The sequence below is a fragment of the Erythrolamprus reginae genome, chromosome Z, assembly GCF_031021105.1.
Source record: "Erythrolamprus reginae isolate rEryReg1 chromosome Z, rEryReg1.hap1, whole genome shotgun sequence".
Lineage (NCBI taxonomy): Eukaryota > Metazoa > Chordata > Lepidosauria > Squamata > Dipsadidae > Erythrolamprus > Erythrolamprus reginae.
Window position 1 is genome coordinate 95,718,182 of NC_091963.1, and position 21,057 is coordinate 95,739,238.

Consider the following 21,057-nt stretch of genomic DNA (forward strand, 5'->3'; position numbering starts at 1 on the left):
AAATCGTTACCGGATCATAGCACCTTACCGTTCCGGTAGCAGGCCATCACTGCCGCTGCTACCAGTATGATGCGCGCACAGCTTCGGGTGACTGGCGAGTACGCATGTTCGTCCTGGCGAGATTTGGATGTGCATGATTGTTTTAAATTTTGGGATTTTATATTAGATTTTAGACTAATTTAACTGTTGGATTTCTTATATGCTTCTTTTTGTATTTGCCCCTGCTTTGTAAGCCACCCTGAGTCTACAGAGAAGGGCGGCCTATAAATCCAAATAATAAATTTTGCTTCTGTGCATGCGCAGAAGCAAAATTTCACCAGGATGTGCGCACCTGACTTCTGGTCACCCGGTGCTGCGCGCGCATCTTCGTTTTTGCTACAGTTGTGCAGTGTGGCCCGTATCGATAAGGAACACAATATTATGTAGTACCATTAAGAATTGCTCATTAATGGTTTGTCAGCCAGTTACAAATCCATTTTTCTAGCTTATCAAGAAATAGCAATTGCTATTGCCCAGGTTCGCCTGTTGCACCAGTTGCGGCCCTATTTGGACAGGGAGTCATTGCTCATAGTCGCTCATGCCCTCATCACCTCGAGGTTCGATTACTGCAATGCTCTCTACATGGGGCTACCTTTGAAAAGTGTTCGGAAACTTCAGATTGTGCAGAATGCAGCTGCGAGAGCAATCATGGGCTTCCCCAGAGATGCCCATGTCACTTCAACACTGTGCAGTCTGCATTGGTTGCTGATCAATTTCCGGTCACAAGTAAAAGTGTTGGTTATGACCTATAAAGCCCTTCATGGCATCGGACCAGAATATCTCTGGGACTGCCTTCTGCCGCATGAATCCCAGCGACCGATTAGGTCCCACAGAGTTGGCCTTCTCCGGGTCCCGTCGACTAAACAATGTTTTTTGGCGGGCCCCAGGGGAAGAGCCTTCTCTGTGGCGGCCCTGGCCCTCTGGAACCAACTTCCCCTGGAGATTAGAACTGCCCCCACCCTCCTTGTCTTTCGTAAATTACTCAAGACCCACCTGTATTGCCAGGCATGGGGGAACTGAGACACCTCCCCCAGGCTTTTATATTTTATGTTTGGTATGTATGTGTTGTTCGGTTTTAAATGATGGGGTTTTATATGTTTTTTCCCTTTTAATATTAGATTTGTTCCACTGTAACATTGTTTTTATTATTGTTGTGAGCCGCCCGGAGTCTTCGGAGAGGGACGGCATACAAATCTAATAAATTATTACTGTTATTATTATGATATGATTTTAGATGTTGAAGATCCAAAGACTAGCTTTCTTTTCACTCGGGGTCTTTTCTCATTCCATATTAATTTACTGATAGTTTTTTGCCATATTTATTGTCTGCTTCTAACTCAGTGCCAAGTCCAAGTTTAGATGGCTTCATTTGTGAGGTATTTTGGGATATGTGTCAGGTAGGTACTTAATGGTTTTCTATATTTGAACCTTCTTTAGTGATAGTAATATCTGTTGTTTTTTGTTTGTATTTTCTCAGATTCTGGGATATTTCTCATCTATAACAGTGGTCTGCAGAGCTGCTTGGAAACAAAGGAGACTTTGGTGAAAATTTCTAAGATCTGTAATACAAGTCTTCCTTCTCAGAAGTGGAAATGGGTTTCCAGGAATCGGCTTTTCAACATTGGAAACATGCAATGCCTGGGAGTCTCCTGGAAGTCTGCAAACAGCAGTGCCACTACCCATGCGTTGGCCACTTATGAATGTGACCGTGAATCTGTCAACATGCGGTGGAACTGTCGGAGCCTAGGGGACCAGCTTTCCCAGTATTTGAGCTCCAGATTGGGGAACTGGTCAATGACACCAGCTGAGAGAGGTGACCAGGCACGTGGAGGACAATGGAAGATTTATGGCCATGATGAAGATTTGTGCTCTAGGCCATACTCTGGTAAAAACCCACATTAGAAAAATTGAAAAATTAATGTTGCTACTTGTCATTGTTAAAAATGTTATTCTGTGCTATCCAAATTTAATACCTTTTAGATGTTTTTGTTAAAATTATAAGCAAAAAACATAATTAACAGATATCATTGACTATAATAAGTATAGGCTAATATTAATTCATGCTTATGAGTTCAAGTTATGTAATTTAGCTAGCTGCCTTTGCATCTTGAAAGTAGTAAGCAAACTTTTTAAAGTAAACTTTTATTGTCCAAGCATTATCAGATCATTGCTATAGCAATTAAAAGGTAATTTCTAGGCTTCTGGATGTTCGCAACACCCCTTAATTTTAGCCCTGCTAGCTAGAGTTACTAGGAGTTGCAGTTTAGCAATATCTGTAGGATTTATAGGTAGCCAATCCTCATTATCTGATTTAGATGATTTTAGTAAAAGTAGTCTGTGTTGGTTGTTATAGCAAAATATTATTAGTGAGTTTATACAGTAAATTCTTCCATTTATCATATGAGGAAAATCACTTTCAGTCCACCTCGACCATATTCACTTTTATCTAGTTAGGACCACTATTTGTGGATAGTTCATTACAAGTCTTAGAAAGCAAATATGGAAAAACTGCCATTTCTCTGATTATAGTTTTCCTTGAGAGACAAATAAAATACAAAAACAGCAACTTTTCACCTGTTTTGGTTAATTTTTCTTAAACTGAAATAGAAAGATAAATTCCAACTAATTTCTTCAACAATAATTTGAATAAAATCACGATTGTTTGTTCAAGAATGCTACCAATCATTATAAATCTGCTGAAATAATAATTTAAAAATATTGTTTAACCTCCCCTCAGAGGCCCTCCAGAGTCCAGAAATGACCCATTTCCCAACTTTCTGGCCTCTGGAGGGCCTTCTGGGTGGAGGCCATTTTTGGCCAATCCAGGCTCCTAGAAAGGTTCTAAAGCCTGGGGAGAGTGAAAAACGGGGGTGACACCATGTGCCGGGAGTGAGGGGGAGTCCCACACACATGCATGCCCCCCCATGGAATTATAGGTGTGCACATGCCCCTCCACACTCCCCCCTTTGGCACACGAACCAAAAAATGTTCACCTTCACTGGTCTAAAATGCACTAAAATTCCTAATGTTTATTTTGTAGGCTTCATTGTCCTAAGTAATAATAATTATTATTATTATTTATTGGATTTGTATGCCGCCCCTCTCTGGAGACTTGGAGCGGCATACAAAATCAACTTGAATTAGCAAATAATATCAGAATAATTCTACTGTCTTCCAAAATATATTCCAGTGATAGCAAACCTATGGCATGGGTGCCACAGGTGGCACGTGGAGCCATATCTGCTGGCACATGAGCGGTTGCTCTAGCTCAGCTCCAATGTGCATGTGTGTGCTGGCCAGCTGATTTTTGGCTCAAACAGAGGCTCTGGGAGGGCATTTTTGGCTTCCAGAGAGCCTCTGGGAGGATGGGGGGGCATTTTTATCTTCCCCTGGCTCCAGAGAAGCCTTTGGAGTCTGGGGAGGGCGAAACACGAGCCTACTGGGCCCACCAGAATTGGGAAGCAGGTCATCTCTGGCCTCCAGGGGGCCTTTGGGGGGCAAGGGAAACTGTTTTCTCCCTCCCCAGGCATTGAATTATGGGTGTGGGCACTCATGCATGCGCAATATTGTGCGCCCATGGTCTTTTGGCACCCAAGGAAAAAAAGGTTTGCCATCACTACTATATTCAGTCTGCTATTTCAAGATTTTTACTATAATTTAGAATTCCATTTTTGCAAAGGATGGATGAACTCCAAAGCCATCAACCACCATTCATTCTGAATATCTCTTACCATTTAAAAAAGAGCCTCTGCTTATATGAGAAACAGCTGTATGATGAACTAGTGGTTTCTACTCTGATTTGAATCCAGACTCAGCTGTTACATTAAATCCAGTCTAAATAGAATGTTCTAAATAGAATATTCAGAATAGAGTATTAAATTAATATTTTGATTTCAAATAATTTAAATGCTACTAACTTATCTGAATGTTGGGCTCTATAAGTAATTTAGTCAGGATCCAAAACTTTGTCAGCAGATCTCTATGCATATTTTATAGTTTTACAGTTGTACAGAAACATTAGAAAAGTAAAATAAATTTTCTCTTAAGTTAATACAAGAAAATTAGCAACATACCTCATAAAGTGTCTGATACCAAAAAGTGAACAAGGAACACTGCAAATTTACTAAATGTATTATTTTTTCTAAAAAAATGTTTAAATGCAGATTTATTTAGTTTGGATTTAATTTCTCTCAATCCAATCTTAATGCAGAAGTATAAGACTGATTTTTGCATTATGAAAAATGAACAACCAAAGCAAATTTAGATTAGAGCAATTTAGTAATATGTATGAAATTGTTACCTATAATTGATCAGATAGGTATGTGTATTTCCCCCCAAAAGAATACATAGAGAATCTTCATTGCCCTCCATTGTCTTTGCAACAAGAGAAGAACTATGTTCAGATACTGTATTGCCAAAACATACACCAAATTATAGGAGTAACTTTTTTAGTATTTAGCTATTACCATTCTAGAACTTTAAAAATTATCTGGTATAATTACTGTTGTATGTGATGATAAAATAGGTTAGACTAAGATGCCACAAAACTCTTTTTTGTGTTAATAGGTGAGATTAAAGATCACAGTAGATTAATACATAATACAATTACAGTAAATGAGACTGAATCTTTGAAACATAGTTCTTTTGGTGCAAAGACAATGGAGAGTAATGAAGATTCTCTATGTATTCTTTTAAGACAAAATACACATGCATATCTGATCAAGGAATAAATACTTTTTTCTTAGAGTTAAGTAGCACATTTTCGAACACTACCAGGGACTGAGTTATCTGCCAAATATTTATGAACTTAAGTGCAAATGGTCTACTTTTATGTTTTAGCTATCTGCCAATTTGATAAACCCTGAATTTTCTAATTGCATTTTTCTCCACTTGATGCAGAATTTGTACATCATGTTGAAGACTGTGTGGGGAGATTATTGCTGGTGGGGAAATACAGTCATACATGGATTGGGACAATCGTCTAACAATTAAATATGTGTGGGCTCAGTTTGAAATTAGGCAGCACAGGCTGATTATGGCTATCCATAAAGGAATTATAGAATTTTAAACTGGATTACAAATTACATTTCCTTTTTCTAGCAGAGGACAAAATATGAGCTGTAGCTTTCTCTCTTTTCCAGAAATTTACACTATTCAAGGCAACTCTCATGGAAAGCCCTGCACCATCCCTTTCAAGTACGATAATCAGTGGTTTCATGATTGTACCAGTATGGGACGCGGAGATGGTCATCTCTGGTGTGCCACCACACAGGATTATGGCAAAGATGAGAGATGGGGATTCTGCCCCATTAAGAGTAAGCTCCTTCCGGTTGTACAGAATTGTGGGCATATGACTCCCTAGGCTAATACTTTTAAACTTATTCATAAGAATGAAATGAGCAATTCAATGGGTTCTCTCTTTTTTTTTTGCTAGATTCCACAAGTTTCATAAAAGTTTTCATAAAAGTTCTTTTTATTTTTTTCTCCACAACAACAACAACAAAATAACATTGCATATACCTTCAGTACAAATCAATCATATATATCACCTAAAGACAATAATGTAGGTTACATTTCAATTTGTATTTTTTATTATTCAGTCAATCCAATCATTCCTCTCTCCACTCCCCTCTTTCTATCTCAGGTGGCTATTCCACTTCTAATACCTTCTTTCTCTCCCCCTTCCTGCTACAATCTCCTACTATTATTTCCTTCTCTATCTTCCTTTCTATACTTTATCCTTTCTCCACCACAAGAGTTTTTATTGTTTCCCTTTTTCACAGCTAAGCTCTTAAGACTTAGGACTATGATTTCCTGAATAATTCTGTTACTAAAAAATCCTTGTAGATTTTTCCTGGGCCTTCTTGTTATTCTTTCTTTCTACCCTCTTGTCAACTTAACTCACCTGTATTGCTTTCCTATACATCTTGCCTTTAATTACTACTTTACAACTAGGCTCAAATTATAAGTGTGCATTTTTTCTCTAGTGCTTGCTTTCTTTTCCTGCATTATATGTCTGATTCTTCCCCTTAGTAACTTGAGCAGTGACATACATGTTTAGCAGTACAGCCAGACTTTTGTCATTGAACACTTAGAAAAGTGGTGTTTATATAGGCATTTGTTTATATACAGGTCATATACAGGTTAATGTACAACCACAGTGCAGCCCCAAATTTCCATTTCTAAAGCAAGACAGTTGTTAAGTGACTGCACCCCATTTTATAATCCTTTTTCCGCAGTTGTTAAATGAATCATGCAGTTTTTAAGCAAATCCGGCTTCCCCAATAGACTTTAACAGAAGCCAGCACGGAAAGTTACAAATAGTGATCAGATGGTCCTGAGACACTGCAACCGTCATAGATACATGCCAGTTGAGTGCCCAAAGTTTGATCACATGACTATGGGGGTGCTGTAAAGGTGGTAAGTGTGAAAACCAATCATAAGGTCATCTTTTTTCAATGCTATTGTAACATTAAAGGGTCACTGAATGAATAATTTATTTATAGTTGTTATTACTGCAATTGGTAATGGAAACTTGGTTGCTAATGAAACAGCCACTAAGTGAAACTGCAACTGTGCTTACAATCTTATATCAACTTTCCATTGTTTTACAGACTTGCTAAATCTGATAAATGTAAGGATTGGTCACAGTGTTACTTTTTCATCACTGTTGCAACTGTGAACTTTTATTGTGGTCCTCACTTGATGACCATTTGTTAAGCCATGGCTACATTGAACAAGTGGTGATTATTACTAATCCTCAGAGTTACAACCATTGCAGCATCTCTTCAGTCACGCAATCAAAATTTGAACACACGGCATCCTGCATTTATGATCACAGCATGCAACTGTCCAGTCAAGGAAGCAGTGGAAGTGATGTGCCGGTGCCTGGAGGCTGTTGGGGCCTGGATGGGTGTCAACAGACTCAAACTCAACCCTGATAAGACGGAATGGCTTTTGCCTCCCAAGGACAATTCCATCTGTCCATCCATTACCCTGGGAGGGGGAATTATTGACCCCCCTCAGAGAGGGTCCGCAACTTGGGCATCCTCCTCGATTCACAGCTTACATTAGAGAACCATCTTTCAGTGTGCCGAGGGGGGCATTTGCCCAGGTTCGCCTGGTGCACCAGTTGTGGCCCTATCTGGACCAGGAGTCACTGCTCACAGTCGCTCATGCCCTCATCACCTCTGTACAGTAACTACTGTAACACTCTCTACAAGGGCCTACCTTTGAAAAGTGTTCGGAAACTTCAGATCATGCAGAATGCAGCTACGAGAGCAATCATGGGCCCATTTTGCACCAAGACTCTGCAGTCTGCATTGGTTGCTGATCAGTTTCCGGTCACAATTAAAGTGTTGGTTATGACCTATAAAGCCCTTCATGACATCGGACCAGAATATCTCTGGGACCGCCTTCTGCCGCACGAATCCCAGCAACCGGTTAGGTCACACAGAGTTGGCCTTCTCCGGGTCCCGTCGACGAAACAATGTCATCTGGCGGGACCCAGGGGAAGAGCCTTCTCCATCTACAGTCTGCCCTTATACTATTTCCTGTATTTTATCTTAGGATGGATATATGTTTATCCCAGGCATGTGTAAATTCAGTTACTGTGGATTTACCAACCACATCTGCTGGAAGATTGTTCCAAGCATCTACTACTCTTTCAGTAAAATAATATTTTCTCACGTTGCTTCTGATCTTTTCCCCAACTAACCTCAGATTGTGCCCTCTTGTTCTTGTGTTCACTTTCTTATTAAAAACACTTCCCTCCTGGACTTTATTTAGCCCTTTAACATATTTAAATGTTTTGATCATGTCTCCCCTTTCCCTTCTGTCCTCCAGACTATACAGATTGAGTCCATTAAGTCTTTCCTGATAAGTTTTATGCTTAAGACCTTCCACCATTTTTGTAGCCCGTCTTTGGACCAATTTTATCAATATATTTTTGTAGATGAGGTCTCCAGAACTGAACACAATATTCCAAATAATATCAAATTCATCATTCAATATATGTATCTTTCTATGCAGTTGCTGCAATCCTTACGAAAAGTACAGATGTTTATGTATTGTGTTGAATCCAACAATATCCAACCTTGTATATTCTTCTTTTCTTTTTTCATATGATTATTTTTTAGGCAACCATGGCCACACAACTAAAAGAAAATGTAGAATTAATTTCCAAAAATGTATAACATATTTCGAATCCATTTACTAAAGTGAGGATGTATTGTGTTAACTTGGAGTCACTTCTTTTTCCTCCTGTCCTCGTAGGCAATGATTGTGATACATTCTGGGACAGAGACCAACTCACCAATAGCTGCTATCAGTTCAACTTCCAGTCCACCTTGTCTTGGCAGGAAGCTGGAAAGAGCTGTGAGCAGCAGGGGGCAGGCTTGCTTAGCATCACTGCGATTCATGAGCAGACGTACATCAATGGTAAGCATTGGAAATATGTACTTGAAACAGGTTCTTCTAGTCCACAAGCGGCACATGGAGTCATATCTGAGGGCACATCAGTTCCAGCACTCATGTTCATGTGTGTGCTGGTCAGCTGATTTTTGGAACGCCAGAGGATTGGGGGGGGAGGCCATTTTCACCCTCTCCAGGCTTCAGGAAAGCCTCGGAGCCTGTGGATGGAGAAAAATGGACCCAATGGCCCAACCGGAAGTTCGGAAACAAACTTCCGGTTGGGCCATTTTTTGCCCTCCCCAGGCTTCAGGAGGCTTTCCTGAAGCCTGGGGAGGGCAAAAAATGGCCCAACCGGAAGTTTGTTTCCAAACTTCTGGTAGACCCCTTGGATCCTTTTTTCAACATCCACAGGCTTCCAAGTCTTTTCTGAAGCCTGGAGAGGGCGGAAACGGCCTCCCCTCATCCAATGGGGGTCCTGAAGCTTCAATGAGGTCTGTGCACATGCATGGGGGCAGTACAGTGAGGAGGGCACTGTATTATGGGTGTGGGCACACACGGGCATGCTATCGCACATGCATATGTCCTTTGGACACCTGAGCAAAAAAAAAGGTTTGCCATCGCAGTCCTAATAAAAGGGATGGAAAAATGTTTTTTTTCCTGTAGACTGACATGTTTACCATTTTTCACTTATATAGATTAACAATAACCTTTCCAATAGTTGTTGGATGTTCTTTGGTATTTTGAATATCAATATAGAGAAAGTATTAATATGTATATATATATTCATATGCAATATGAATATTGTAAAAAAAGCTGTCCTGTGGATAGCTCAGAAGAGAAGAGATTCAGGAAATATCGTGTTTGATGTATAGTGGGTAATTGACTATCACCATAGTTTAACAAGAATGTGGAGGAAAATGCATTGTTAGGTACCATTATGGCTTAGAATGACTTACGGTAGAGGATCTGCTCCTGTAACTTTTTATCTTTTTCTGACTCTAACAGGACTACTGACAGGATATGGTTCCACACTCTGGATTGGGCTTAATGATTTGGACCTCAATGGGGGCTGGCAGTGGTCTGACAATTCTCCCTTGAAGTTCCTCAACTGGGAAAATGGTAAGTTGGACACAGAGACTGAAAACTGAAGGAGATTATATTTTATATAATTAGAGTATAACCAGATCTTGCTTATTAACTGTACAGATTTCTATTGTATAAATATGATATGATATGTCTGTGTGTGTGTGTGTGTGTGTAAAATGAAGACCCAGGAAAACTATAAAACATTCTCTGGGACAATACAAGATATTACATTGAACTGTAAAAATTCAAATACAGTGATACCTCATCTTACAAACGCCTCGTCATACAAACTGTTCGAGATACAAACCTGGAGTTTAAGATTTTTTTTCCTCTTCTTACAAACTATTTTCACCTTGCAAACCCACCGCCACCGCTGGGATGCCCTGCTTCCGGACTTCCGTTGCCAGCAAAGCACCCGTTTTTGCACTGCTGGGATTCCCCTGAGGTTCCCCTCCATGGGAAACCCCACCTCCCGACTTCTGTGTTTTTGTGATGCTGCAGGGGAATCCCAGCAGCGCAAAAACAGGCGCTTTGCTGGCAACGGAAGTCTGGAGGTGGGGTTTCCCAGTGAGGGGAGCCTCAGTGAAATCGCAGCATCGCAAAAACACAGAGGTCCGGAGGTGGGGTTTCGAGGACTTCGGTGTTTTTGTGATGCTGCGATTTCACTGATGCTCCCTTCTCTGGGAAACCCCACCTCTGGACTTCCGTTGCCAGTGAAGCGCTCATTTTTGCAATACTGGGATTCCCATGCAGCATCGCAAAAAAAATGGAAGTCCAGAGGTGGGGTTTCCCATGGAGGGGAGCCTCAGGGCAATCCCAGCAGCACAAAAACGGGTGCTTCAGCTGGCAAAAGGGGTGAATTTTGGGCATTAATTGCTTTTCCATTGATTCCTATGGGAAACATTGTTTCATCTTACAAACTTTTCACTTTAAGAACCTTGTCCCAGAACCAATTAAGTTTGTAAGACAAGGTATCACTGTACGTTTCTTTCACTACCATCTAGGGGCTACACAAATTGCTGCATCCCAGATATGGCATTCCCTACTTTGACTTAATGATATTCTAATCAGGCATGATGGAAGTATATGTCAATAAGTCAAAGCAGGGCTGCCATATCTGGGATGCAGTAATTTGAGTAGCCCTAGATGGTAGTGAAAGGAACATATTTGAATTTTTACAGCCCAAATGTGATATCGTTAGCAAACATTGGGTCAAACATACCCTATCCTTTTTCTCTACAGATGTACTGCTTGGCTTTAATGTACAATTTAAAATAATACGATAATAATAATACATTGTTAAAAATCCATCCTTTGCAAGGAATGGGCATTTGAAATAAAGGTAGATAATCTTAAAACTTAATGTTACATTTTAAAACGATCATGATAATTTTGAGGATATAGAGGATATTATTTTTATGTAATTGTTTTATCCAGTTACTTTGCAGCATTGGACAAAAATTGCTTTAACTTCCCACATGCAGCCACATCTTCATCAGCACAATGTCTATTTTTTTCATCTCTGATAACAAAATCCAAAAAGAATGTTTGTTGATCATTGAAATTCAGAGTCGATTCAAGATTGAATCCTTAATATTGAAAACATTCTTGGATTATGATTTTTTTTTTAAGATTGGTTGTTGCAGATGTAGGGTTTCTTCTTCTCTTATAGATCAACCTGATAATCCCAATGAAGAAAATTGTGGGGTGATACGGACAGAGTCCTCAGGAGGATGGCAGAATCGGGATTGCAGCATGGCTTTGCCATATATCTGTAAGAAGAAACCAAACGACACTTCTAATACATACTTCACAGGTGCGTAATTTGGAACATGCAAAAACTTTATTTTTTTGGTTTAAACATAAACGATAACAATACTCCAGAATGTAAAATGTCTATGGATCTTTGCAGAAAATCTCACACAGGGTCTTAATACAGGAGAAATTGTATGGTAAATGTGGAAATTTATTGTATATTATTGTAGGCTTTTTGTGTGATAGAATTCACACAAACTATGTGCCTAGCCTTGACCTTCTTACCTGAATAATTGGCCAGAGTGAGACCAGATAGAGGTGCGTGCCTCTTTGCCAGAAAAAGATATTCCTCTCTAGTTTGCAAGAGGCTGCAAAAGGGAAGAAAGTCATCAAAAAGTTGCATATCATACTCCACGGGGGCAGGTAATCCTTTTGGAGTGGGATATTTTCAGTATGCGGAGATGTCCAGTTTAATTGCTTCTTACTTGTCCAATTCAGCAAAAAAAATTGTACTCTTGAATGCTATCCAAGTTCAATAAATGATCTTACCAAAAGGAACAAATTAAAAATATGTCCAGATAAACTGGACAAAGTAAAGAAGTGATTCGAGGGTTTGAGGTACCGTAGCCTCTTTTTAGATAGATTTGCATCCCTATTGAATGGGTAGGTTTGTTGAATGCGTTGTGATTCTAACTTTTCTGGTAGGAGCTGCAAATTTCTCTTACTGTGCCTTGGAAAAATGCCAGTAGAGTTCTTATCCTCATAACAAGAGTGGCATATACCTCTTTCTGTTGTAGGAGCAGAGGAAAAATTAAATCAACAAATCAACAATCACCATTTACTAAGAGAGTACCCTGGCATCACACCCAGGCAAAGTGCCTCTTGCAAACCTTTTTCGCATACAAAATCAGCCCTGGCCAGCCTGTGAAGAAATAAATTCAGTACTGGGTTCCCAGCTATTTCCACAAGATTCTTCTCAGCTGTATTTGCTGCCAGATTCTTTCTTGGCCCAAGGCTTGATTTTTTCACTTTGGACTTCACAGAGAAGCTAGACAGCCAAAGTTACTAAATTGGGCCCTGAATACAGATTGGATTGCATGACCTCTTAAATTCTCTTTCCAGAGTTATAATTCTAAGCCAATTGCTATGGTTTCCTGAAATTAAAAGTTTTGCTTTTGATTTGAGCAATGGACTTTGCAGTAGCAGCTCCTTATAGGTGTGTTCACTTTATGGTTCCAGCAATTGGCAGTCCCTACCATCTTCCATCTGTTGTTTTATAGGACTTCATAAGAAACCGTGTAAACCATAAATGCAAAAGTTATATCAAGCTCACCTATAGATCTTAGAGACGTTTTCTATGAGGTTGATGCTCTCCAGAGCTATGGGCAAAAAGCATGCAGTGCATGGTTGCATTCTTTCCAGCAGCCTAAACAGAGGGGTTGATTTTGCAAAGAGCAGTTAGGAGCCCAGCCAACTGCCAATCCTATGAAGATGGCTGATCTCTGCAACATGAAGTACCCATGTAGGAAATCACATTTAGCTTTTCAGTGAAAAGTGCCATTTTCTTGCTGCATTGCTTTGATACAGCTTGAGTCTCATGCTCAGCAGCAATCTAACACCAAGATAGTGGTCTTTGTGTAAGGACATAATAAGTTGGGGCAAGGGGCTGTATGGATAAGTCCTGTCTTTTCCATGATAAATTTGTTCATTTCTTCCCCCTCACCCAAGTTTGTGTGTGTGCAGTGATGGGCTCCTACAGGAACGGTCAGGAACGCAGTTCCCATAGCAAAATTTGGAGCTCCACTCCAGAGCACCCAGTTTGCACTGAAAGATGTTGAAATAAAATGCATAAGCCACGCCCACAGTGTGGTAGCAAAAATTTTGGTAGCCCATCACTGTTTGTGTGTGTGTGTGTGTGTGCGTAACATATTTTTGCTGATAAGTGAAAAGGAAGGGAAACTAGTATAGATCTATTTTGAGCTTATTATGCTCTCGTCAGCCAGTCATACCATATATATGGCTGGTATGCAATGTATGTGTGTGTGTGTATGCGTGTGTGTTATACACACACACACATATGCATACATGCATATATACACACATGTCAAGAATTGTCCTAAAAATGTGAGTTCTGGGTATATTTATAAATGAAGAAGTAACCGCCATTGCGATCTCTGGAACATTTAAAAATTATTAAAAACTACTAAAATTAAGTAAGCTTTAGTTAGTCCTCTACTAATGTTGTCAGAGTGTTAAAATCCCCATTGAAGACAGTTGATTATAGATGATGCTGTTCACTTTGCTCATTTCCCCACGTCATAGGCCCATGCCTTTCCTTCCTTCCTGTAATTAGCTTAGCCGTTGCTAGCTTAGTCATATAAACAGGTGGAGTTGCTGTTCCTTCTTTATCTTTTGTGTATTGCCTCTTTCTCTCCCCAGTTATGAGGCAATACTTGGGATGTGCTAAGGGCTAGCAAGAAACATTTGGAGCAAGTTAGAGCAATGGAAAAAAACCCCTGCAAAAACAGGGCCTGGAAAACATTATTAGCAGTGAGTAACAACGAAAGAGCTTTCATTGGTAAGAAGTAATAGTTGGGAATATCGTTAGCACCTGGTTAGTGCTGGAAAGAAATTTACTTGGAGCAAGTTAAAGTAATGAAAAAAATCTGCAAAGACTTAGAGCTTGGAAAACATTCTTCACAGACAGTAACAATGAAGGAATCTGCAAGATAAGAGCTGGGAAGATCATTAGTACCTAGTTAGGGCTGGGAAAGCTGCATTCAGCATATAAGACGCACCTGAATTTTGTATATTTTCCTTTCGTCAGTAGGTGTTGCTCTCAATATATATTTCAATTTTCCACTAGTCAGTTGTCATTTTAGTGATAAATCAATTATAGAAGCAGGATAAGTTTTTCAAGCAAAAAGTTCCAGTACAGTGTTCCCTTGATTTTTGTGGGTTCGAACTTCGCGAAAAGTCTATACCACGGTTTTTCAAAAATATTAATTAAAAAATACTTTGCGGGTGTTTTCCCTATACCATGGCTTTTCCCACCTGATGACATCATATGTCATCGCCAAACTTTTGTCTGCCTTTAATAAATATTTTTTTCAATAAACTTTAATAAATAAACATGGTGAGTAATAATTTGAATGGTTGCTAAGGGAATGGAAAATTGCAATTTAGGGGTTTAAAGTGTTAAGGGAAGGCTTGTGATACTGTTCATAACCAAAAATATTTACTTCTGCATCTCTACTTCGCGGAAATTTGACTTTCGTGGGCGATCTCGGAACGCATCCCCCGCGAAAAGTGAGGGAATACTGTATTTTAAAATGCCTTCCCATTATCACGTCTTTCCAGTTTAAGAGTCCAATTTTCTGTATATTTTAAAAAATATTATTATTCTCTCTTCACACCTTTCCCTTCTGGTCTAGTATTTTTCTCAGAATGTTTACACACCACTTTAATAAATAATTCTGAGCAGATAGTTCTAAATTATTCCTTGGGGTTGGGTTTTAAGCAAAAAGGAATCCTCTCCCCCAGTTCCAGTCACCATCCAGCACCAGTTTTAGTTGTTTCATGGTTGTCCCAGATTTGTGGAAGCCATCTTTACGCTGCCTCTTTACTTCACCGCGGCAGGGGGAGCACCTCAGGTCAGACTGTAGAGCTGCGATTCTTCTCAATTTTTGCTTCACCACCCCTACAGGGTGGCTTTGACTCCTTTTAGATGGAGGGAACATGGCACGGGAGTGTGGAGATCCAATCCTGCTGTGGTGTCAACTGGAAGTCTATTTGTCCATTTCTTTTAATTAGCAGGAAAGCTCTGGATTGTAATTTCACCAGGCTTTTATTTGTTAGATGATTTTAATATTTATTTTATTATTATTTTGAGGGTTTGGAGAGAGAGGTATATATATATATTGAATGGTTTAGATTTAAAAGGAAGTACACAGGCAAAATACTTTCAGAGCTTGAAAGCCAGGCACTTCGGGCACCAAGGTAAGGAATAAGAAGGGAATAAATATTTGAATTTTGTTTGAAAAGAAGCTATGGATGGAGGCTTTTTGTTTGAATATTTTTATTAATATTTGTGATTAAAGACTTAGTAGGATGGTTTATATGACAGAAAGTAAAGTTCTGAATTAAGTTTATAGCACTCTGTTTTCTGGGTTATAGATCTTGGCTCTAGTCTCACAAGTATGTCCCATGTCTGATTTTCTTAAATTTATGTACTAAAATCCCAGTAGAATCTGAAGTGAAGATTGATTGTGATCCCAGCTGGCAGCCTTTCCAATCTAACTGCTATCGTTTGATAAGCGAAAAGAAGAGTTGGAAAGATGCCAAAAAGACCTGCTTGCGCGGTGAAGGGGATCTGGTGAGCATCCATACCCTCTCTGAACTGGAGTTTGTTACCAAGCAAATCAAGCAAGGTAAGGAATAATTGATTTTATCATGCCCTCTGGCCCTTTATAACTTGAGGTATACTCAGAATTTCGGATTAGTATCCCAAGCATTTTCATTCAGCAGCAGCTATGCAGTAAGTAATCTCATTTATAAAATGATTGCCATGGTGGCAGTCAAAGAGAAAAGAGAAAACTAGAAGATTGATGATCACATAGATGTATCTTTAGCAGAAGAGTGGTATCTATGTACAATCTCTCTCTCCCTCTCTCTCTCTCTCCCTCCCTCCCTCTTTCCCTCCCTCCCTCTGTCCCTCCCTCTCTCCTTCCCTGTAATCATATTACAAAATGGGTAGATAATTTGTATGATAGAGTTTACAGAAAATAAGATGTGACTTAGATGTAGATGCTTACCCAATTAACTTGCTCTGTGGCCAAGTTGAACTTCAGTAATTTCATAAATACAGTTTTCTTTGCAACAATATTGAAATTGTTTACCATTGCCTTCCATGTTTTTAAGCTTTCTAGGCAAGCCCTGCCCTAATACTTTCTCATGGTTACATGTCCATATAATAATCAGATTTGATTCTGCTTAGCATTTTAAGAAGAACCAAGTTTGACTGACAGAATTCCGAATTAAGCTAAGAGGAACTAGATCATTCTTGTTCCCAATAGGTATTGATTCAATTAAAATGGCTGGAATGTAGCTCTGAATTGTCATTTTCACAATCAAAATGATTACCTCCACACTTCATTTAGCTGATTGCTGATTTTTGGGTCAGTTTTTCTAAAAATCTGAGTTGGGTTTTTTATGATACTCACTGAACTTTTAGAATGAATCACTATGTTATATGTTTATGAAAAGTCTTTCTGAAAAAGAATATGGAGTAGGGAGGATAAAGGCAATGCTGAAATTGAGGTGCAGTAGTACTGGTAGTAGTAGGACTAGAGTTCTAGAGGACAACCATTTAAATACGTGCCAGCAGTGTGCAGCAGCTGCCAAAAAAGCCAACACAGTTCTAGGCTGCATAAACAGAAATAGATTCAAGATCATATGAAGTGTTAATACCTCTTTATAATTCATAAGACCACCCTTAGTAAGGCTTCCCTTGGAAATACTGCATTCGATGTTGGTTGCCACGCTGTAAAAATACTTTGAGACTCTAGAAAGAGTGCAGAGAAGAGCAACAAAGATGATTAGGGGACTGGAGGCTAAAACATATGAAGAACGGTTGCAGGAATTGGGCATGTCTAGTTTAATTAAAAGAAGACTAGGGGAGACATGATAGCAGTGCTCCAATATCTCAGGCGTTGCCATAAACAAGAGGGAATGAAACGGGTGGATTCTTCTTACCTGCCTCTACCAGTGCACTGCGCATGCAGCTTGAGTCTTCTCGCGTTCATGTGTGTCTCCAGCATGATTTTACTTCCACACATGTGCAGAAAGCAAAAATGTGCTAAAATCTCAGGTGCATGAGCAAAAAATCCAAAAAAATGAAAGAAAAAAGATGGCGACGCCTAAAGGACTGGCACCGGAGTGGTCGCGCAAAAATTGTGCAATCTGGCATCCACTACCAGTGCACAGTTGCCTACTACACTGGTAGTAACCCATCCCTGGAGTGAAACTATTCTCTAAAGCAACTGAGGGTAGGACAAGCAATTGATTATTAATAATAATAATAATAATAATAATAATAATAATAATAATAACAACAACAACAACAACAACAACAACAACCAACAATTAATTAATTATTATTATCATTATCATTATCATTATTATTATTATTATTATTATTATTATTATTATTATTTATTAGATTTGTATGCCACCCCTCTCCGTAGACTCAGAGCGACTCACAACAAAATAATAACAGTATAACAAATCTAATATTAAAAACATCTAAAAAACCCAGCATTAAAACCATACAACACAATCATATCATGCGTAAACTATATAAGCCTGGGGGTATCTTAGTTCCCCCATGCCTGGCGACAAAGGTGGGTCTTAAGTAACTTATGAAAGGCAAGGAGGGTGGGGGCCGTTCTAATCTCTGGGGGGAGTTGATTCCAGAGGGCTAGAGCCGCCACAGAGAAGGCTCTTCCCCTGGGGCCCGCCAGCTGACACTAATCAAGAAGAGAAGCAACTTAGAACTAAGGGAGAAATTTCCTGACAGTTAGAACAATTAATCAGTGAAACAATTTGCCTCCAGTAGTTATGAAGGCTCCAACACCGGAAGTTTCAAAGAAGATGTTGGATTGACATTTGTCCGTTTCTTGCCTAAGCAGGGGGTTAGAGTAGAAGACCTCCAAGGTCCCTTCCAACTCTGTTATTCCATTCTATTCTAGCTTGGAAATAAGATAAACCACAGCAGAGGAAGTAACAACTTTTCTGAGTGCTCTGTCCAAATTCTAAATTCCTTGTTTTCATGGAAGATTTTTATTTATTTATTATTTATTTATTAATTCGACTTCTATGCCAACCAATCCTGTGGGACTCAGGGCGGCTTATAGCAATATAAAACACAATATAATACAATAATAGAAGAAGTCAATATTAATATTAAAACTAAATATTAAAATAAAACAATAAAATCCTATTTAAAAACCCACAACAATCCAATCAATCAACATACATACCTAACTTATCGACACAATTCGGCCGTGACAGATGATAGTATTCCCGTCCCCTGGGTCTGCTGACAAAGCAGTTGTTCACTGCCTTTTGGAAGGCCAGTAGGGTGGGAGCAATACAGACATCAGGGGGGAATTGCTTCCATAGAACAGGGGCAGCCACAAAGAAGGCCCTCCACTGCAGCCCATCCAACCTGCATTGCTTAGTTGATGGGACCCAGAGAAGGCCAACATTCTCTTTTATGAATTTAGCAACATTTTGCTAAATGTTTATATACAATCATACCTCGTCTTACGAACCTAATTGGTTCCAGGGGGAGGTTCGTAAGACGAAAGGTTCGTAAGATGAAACATTGTTTCCCATAGGAAACAATGTAAAGTCAATTAATCCGTGCAACCAAAACCCCCCCCCGCAAAAAACCGGTGTGCGACGACTGCTGGGAAGCCGCGCGGCTATTTTAAAAGGTGAAAGCCGGGCTGGGGGGTTTCCCAGCAACCTCCCGAACCCCGAACCCGGAAGTTCGGCAAAAGTTCGGGGTTCGGGAGGTTGCTGAGAAGCCCCCCAGGCCGGCTGTCACCTTTTAAAACAGCCGCGCGGTTTCCCAGCAGCTTCCCGAAGCCGAACGCCAAACCCGAACTTCCGTGTTCGGCGTTCGGAGACTGCTGGGAAGCCACGCGGCTGTTTTAAAAGGTGACAGCCGGGCTGGGGGGCTTCCCAGCAACCTCCCGAATCGAACCCGGAGTTCAGAAAAATTTTGCCTCTTCTTACGAACTTTTTTCGAGTTACGAACCGGCGTTCGGGAGGCTGCTGGGAAGCCCCGCCGCCCGGCTGTCACCTTTTAAAACAGCCGCGTGGCTTCCCAGCAGTCTCCGAACGCCGGTTCGTAACTCGAAAAAAGTTCGTAAGAAGAGGCAAAATTTTTCTGAACCCCGGGTTCGTATCACGAGTTGTTTGTAAGACGAGGGGTTCGTATCTTGAGGTACCACTGTATTAGAAGAGCAAGTAAATTAGAAAGGCATACCTCTTATGATGTGGTGAATACAAAGAAGTAATTCCTAACATACACGGAAGAGGATTGTATAAACTCTTTTCTCTTGTTCCCTGTTGTGCCAGATGTTGAAGAACTTTGGATTGGTCTGAATGATCTTCGACTGCAGATGAATTTTGAGTGGTCAGACAGCACACCAGTGCAGTTTACATTCTGGCATCCTTTTGAGCCCAACAATTTCCGAGATAGCCTTGAAGACTGTGTGACTATCTGGGGGCCGGTATGAGTAAAATTTCGGAAATCTTTCTATCATAAAAAAAATACCTAATTTTAGCATAAAGAGGACTCTTGGTACCACGTATCAAAAAGTCAAAACAATATCAATGTACTTGTAGGTGAATAACTATAACCCATCATGAATGGTTTGTGATTTTGGAATCTAAAGTGAGTTGCACTTTAAACTCTTTTCCCCCCCTTAAAATAAATTTGATTGTAAAGAAATTTGGAAACGACTTATCCAGTTTCGTCCAAAACAATTATGTAATCTAAGAGCTATTTATTTTTTTCACAGACATCTGAAGCAGACAAAGCTTTGTAGGAATCTATTCCAATTTGTTTTTTATAGTTGGATCACCCAGATATATTGATAAACTTGAAACATTTATTTTTTGAAGCCTTTTGAGGTTTTGCCAGTAACCGTATAATAGGATTAAATAACTCTTTAAAAACATTGCATACAGTATATACAGTGATCCCCCGATCATTGCGAGGGTTCCGTTCCAGGACCCCCCGCAATGAGCGGGTTTTCGCGAAGTAGCGCTGCGGAAGTAAAAACACCATCTGCGCATGCGTGCCCTTTTTTTCATGGCCGCGCATGTGCAGATGGTGTTTTTTACTTCCGCACCTGGGAAGACCCCCGCCCAACAGCTGAGGAGCCGCCTGCCTGCCCGCCTGCCCGCCGCTTGTCCAGCCGCTGCTGGTGCGGCAGCCGCTTCTCCGGCTGCTGCTCGTGCCGCCGCCGCTTGTCCGGCCACCGCTCATGCCGCCGCCGCTCGTGCCACCGCTGCTGGTGCGGCCGCCGCTTGTCCGGCCGCCGCTCGTGCCGCCGCCGCTTGTCCGGCCGCCGCTGGTGCTGCCGCTGCTGGTGCGGCCGCCGCTTCTCCGGCCGCCGCTCGTGCCGCCGCCGCTCGTCCGGCCGCCGCTCGTGCCGCCGCCGCTGGTGCGGCCGCCGCTTGTCCGCGCGCCCTTCGCCCGCCCTTCACCCGCCCACGCCGTTGCTCGCGCCACTCAGCTGGGAAGCGGGGCTGGGGTTTCCCCGCCGCCCACGCAAAGGGGAAACCCCGGCAAGAGGGGGAAGACCCAGGGAAGCCGCCCAGCAGCTGATCTGCCCGGCAAACTCCACCATCTACGCATGCGTGGCCATAGAAAGAAAAGGGCGCGCATGCGCAGATGGTGTTGTTTACTTCCGGGTTGAAAAATCGCAAATTAGCCTGTTCGCAATGGTCGGGAACGCAACAACCGGGGGATCACTGTACTTTATTTTTCGGGGTATAAGACGCACCGGAGTATAAGACACACCTTAGTTTTGGGGGAGGAAAATAGGGGGCAAAATCTGCTTACCAGATATTCATCTGGCTAGCATCCTTAGTCAGATTCAGCTGATTATTTTATCCCCTGATTAGGGCTTTAAAAAACCCTGATTAGGGCTTTAAAAAACTCTTATTCGGAGAGAGTAACAATGA

At 40.8% G+C, this 21,057-nt stretch overlaps 1 protein-coding gene across 2 annotated transcripts in view; it reads left to right on the plus strand.

Moving 5' to 3' along the window:
• The window catches only part of MRC2 (mannose receptor C-type 2), a 108,422-nt gene that overhangs the window by 26,427 nt on the left and 60,938 nt on the right, over positions 1–21,057 (plus strand). Inside the window, exons 2-8 of one of the 2 annotated variants that reach the window (XM_070729256.1) lie at positions 1,517–1,924; positions 5,181–5,354; positions 8,314–8,478; positions 9,457–9,570; positions 11,210–11,353; positions 15,537–15,722; positions 19,441–19,595. In XM_070729256.1, the coding sequence (XP_070585357.1) occupies positions 1,517–1,924; positions 5,181–5,354; positions 8,314–8,478; positions 9,457–9,570; positions 11,210–11,353; positions 15,537–15,722; positions 19,441–19,595 (1,346 nt within the window). The remainder of the gene's footprint in view (positions 1–1,516; positions 1,925–5,180; positions 5,355–8,313; positions 8,479–9,456; positions 9,571–11,209; positions 11,354–15,536; positions 15,723–19,440; positions 19,596–21,057) is intronic. The other variant, XM_070729257.1, reaches the window with a different exon arrangement.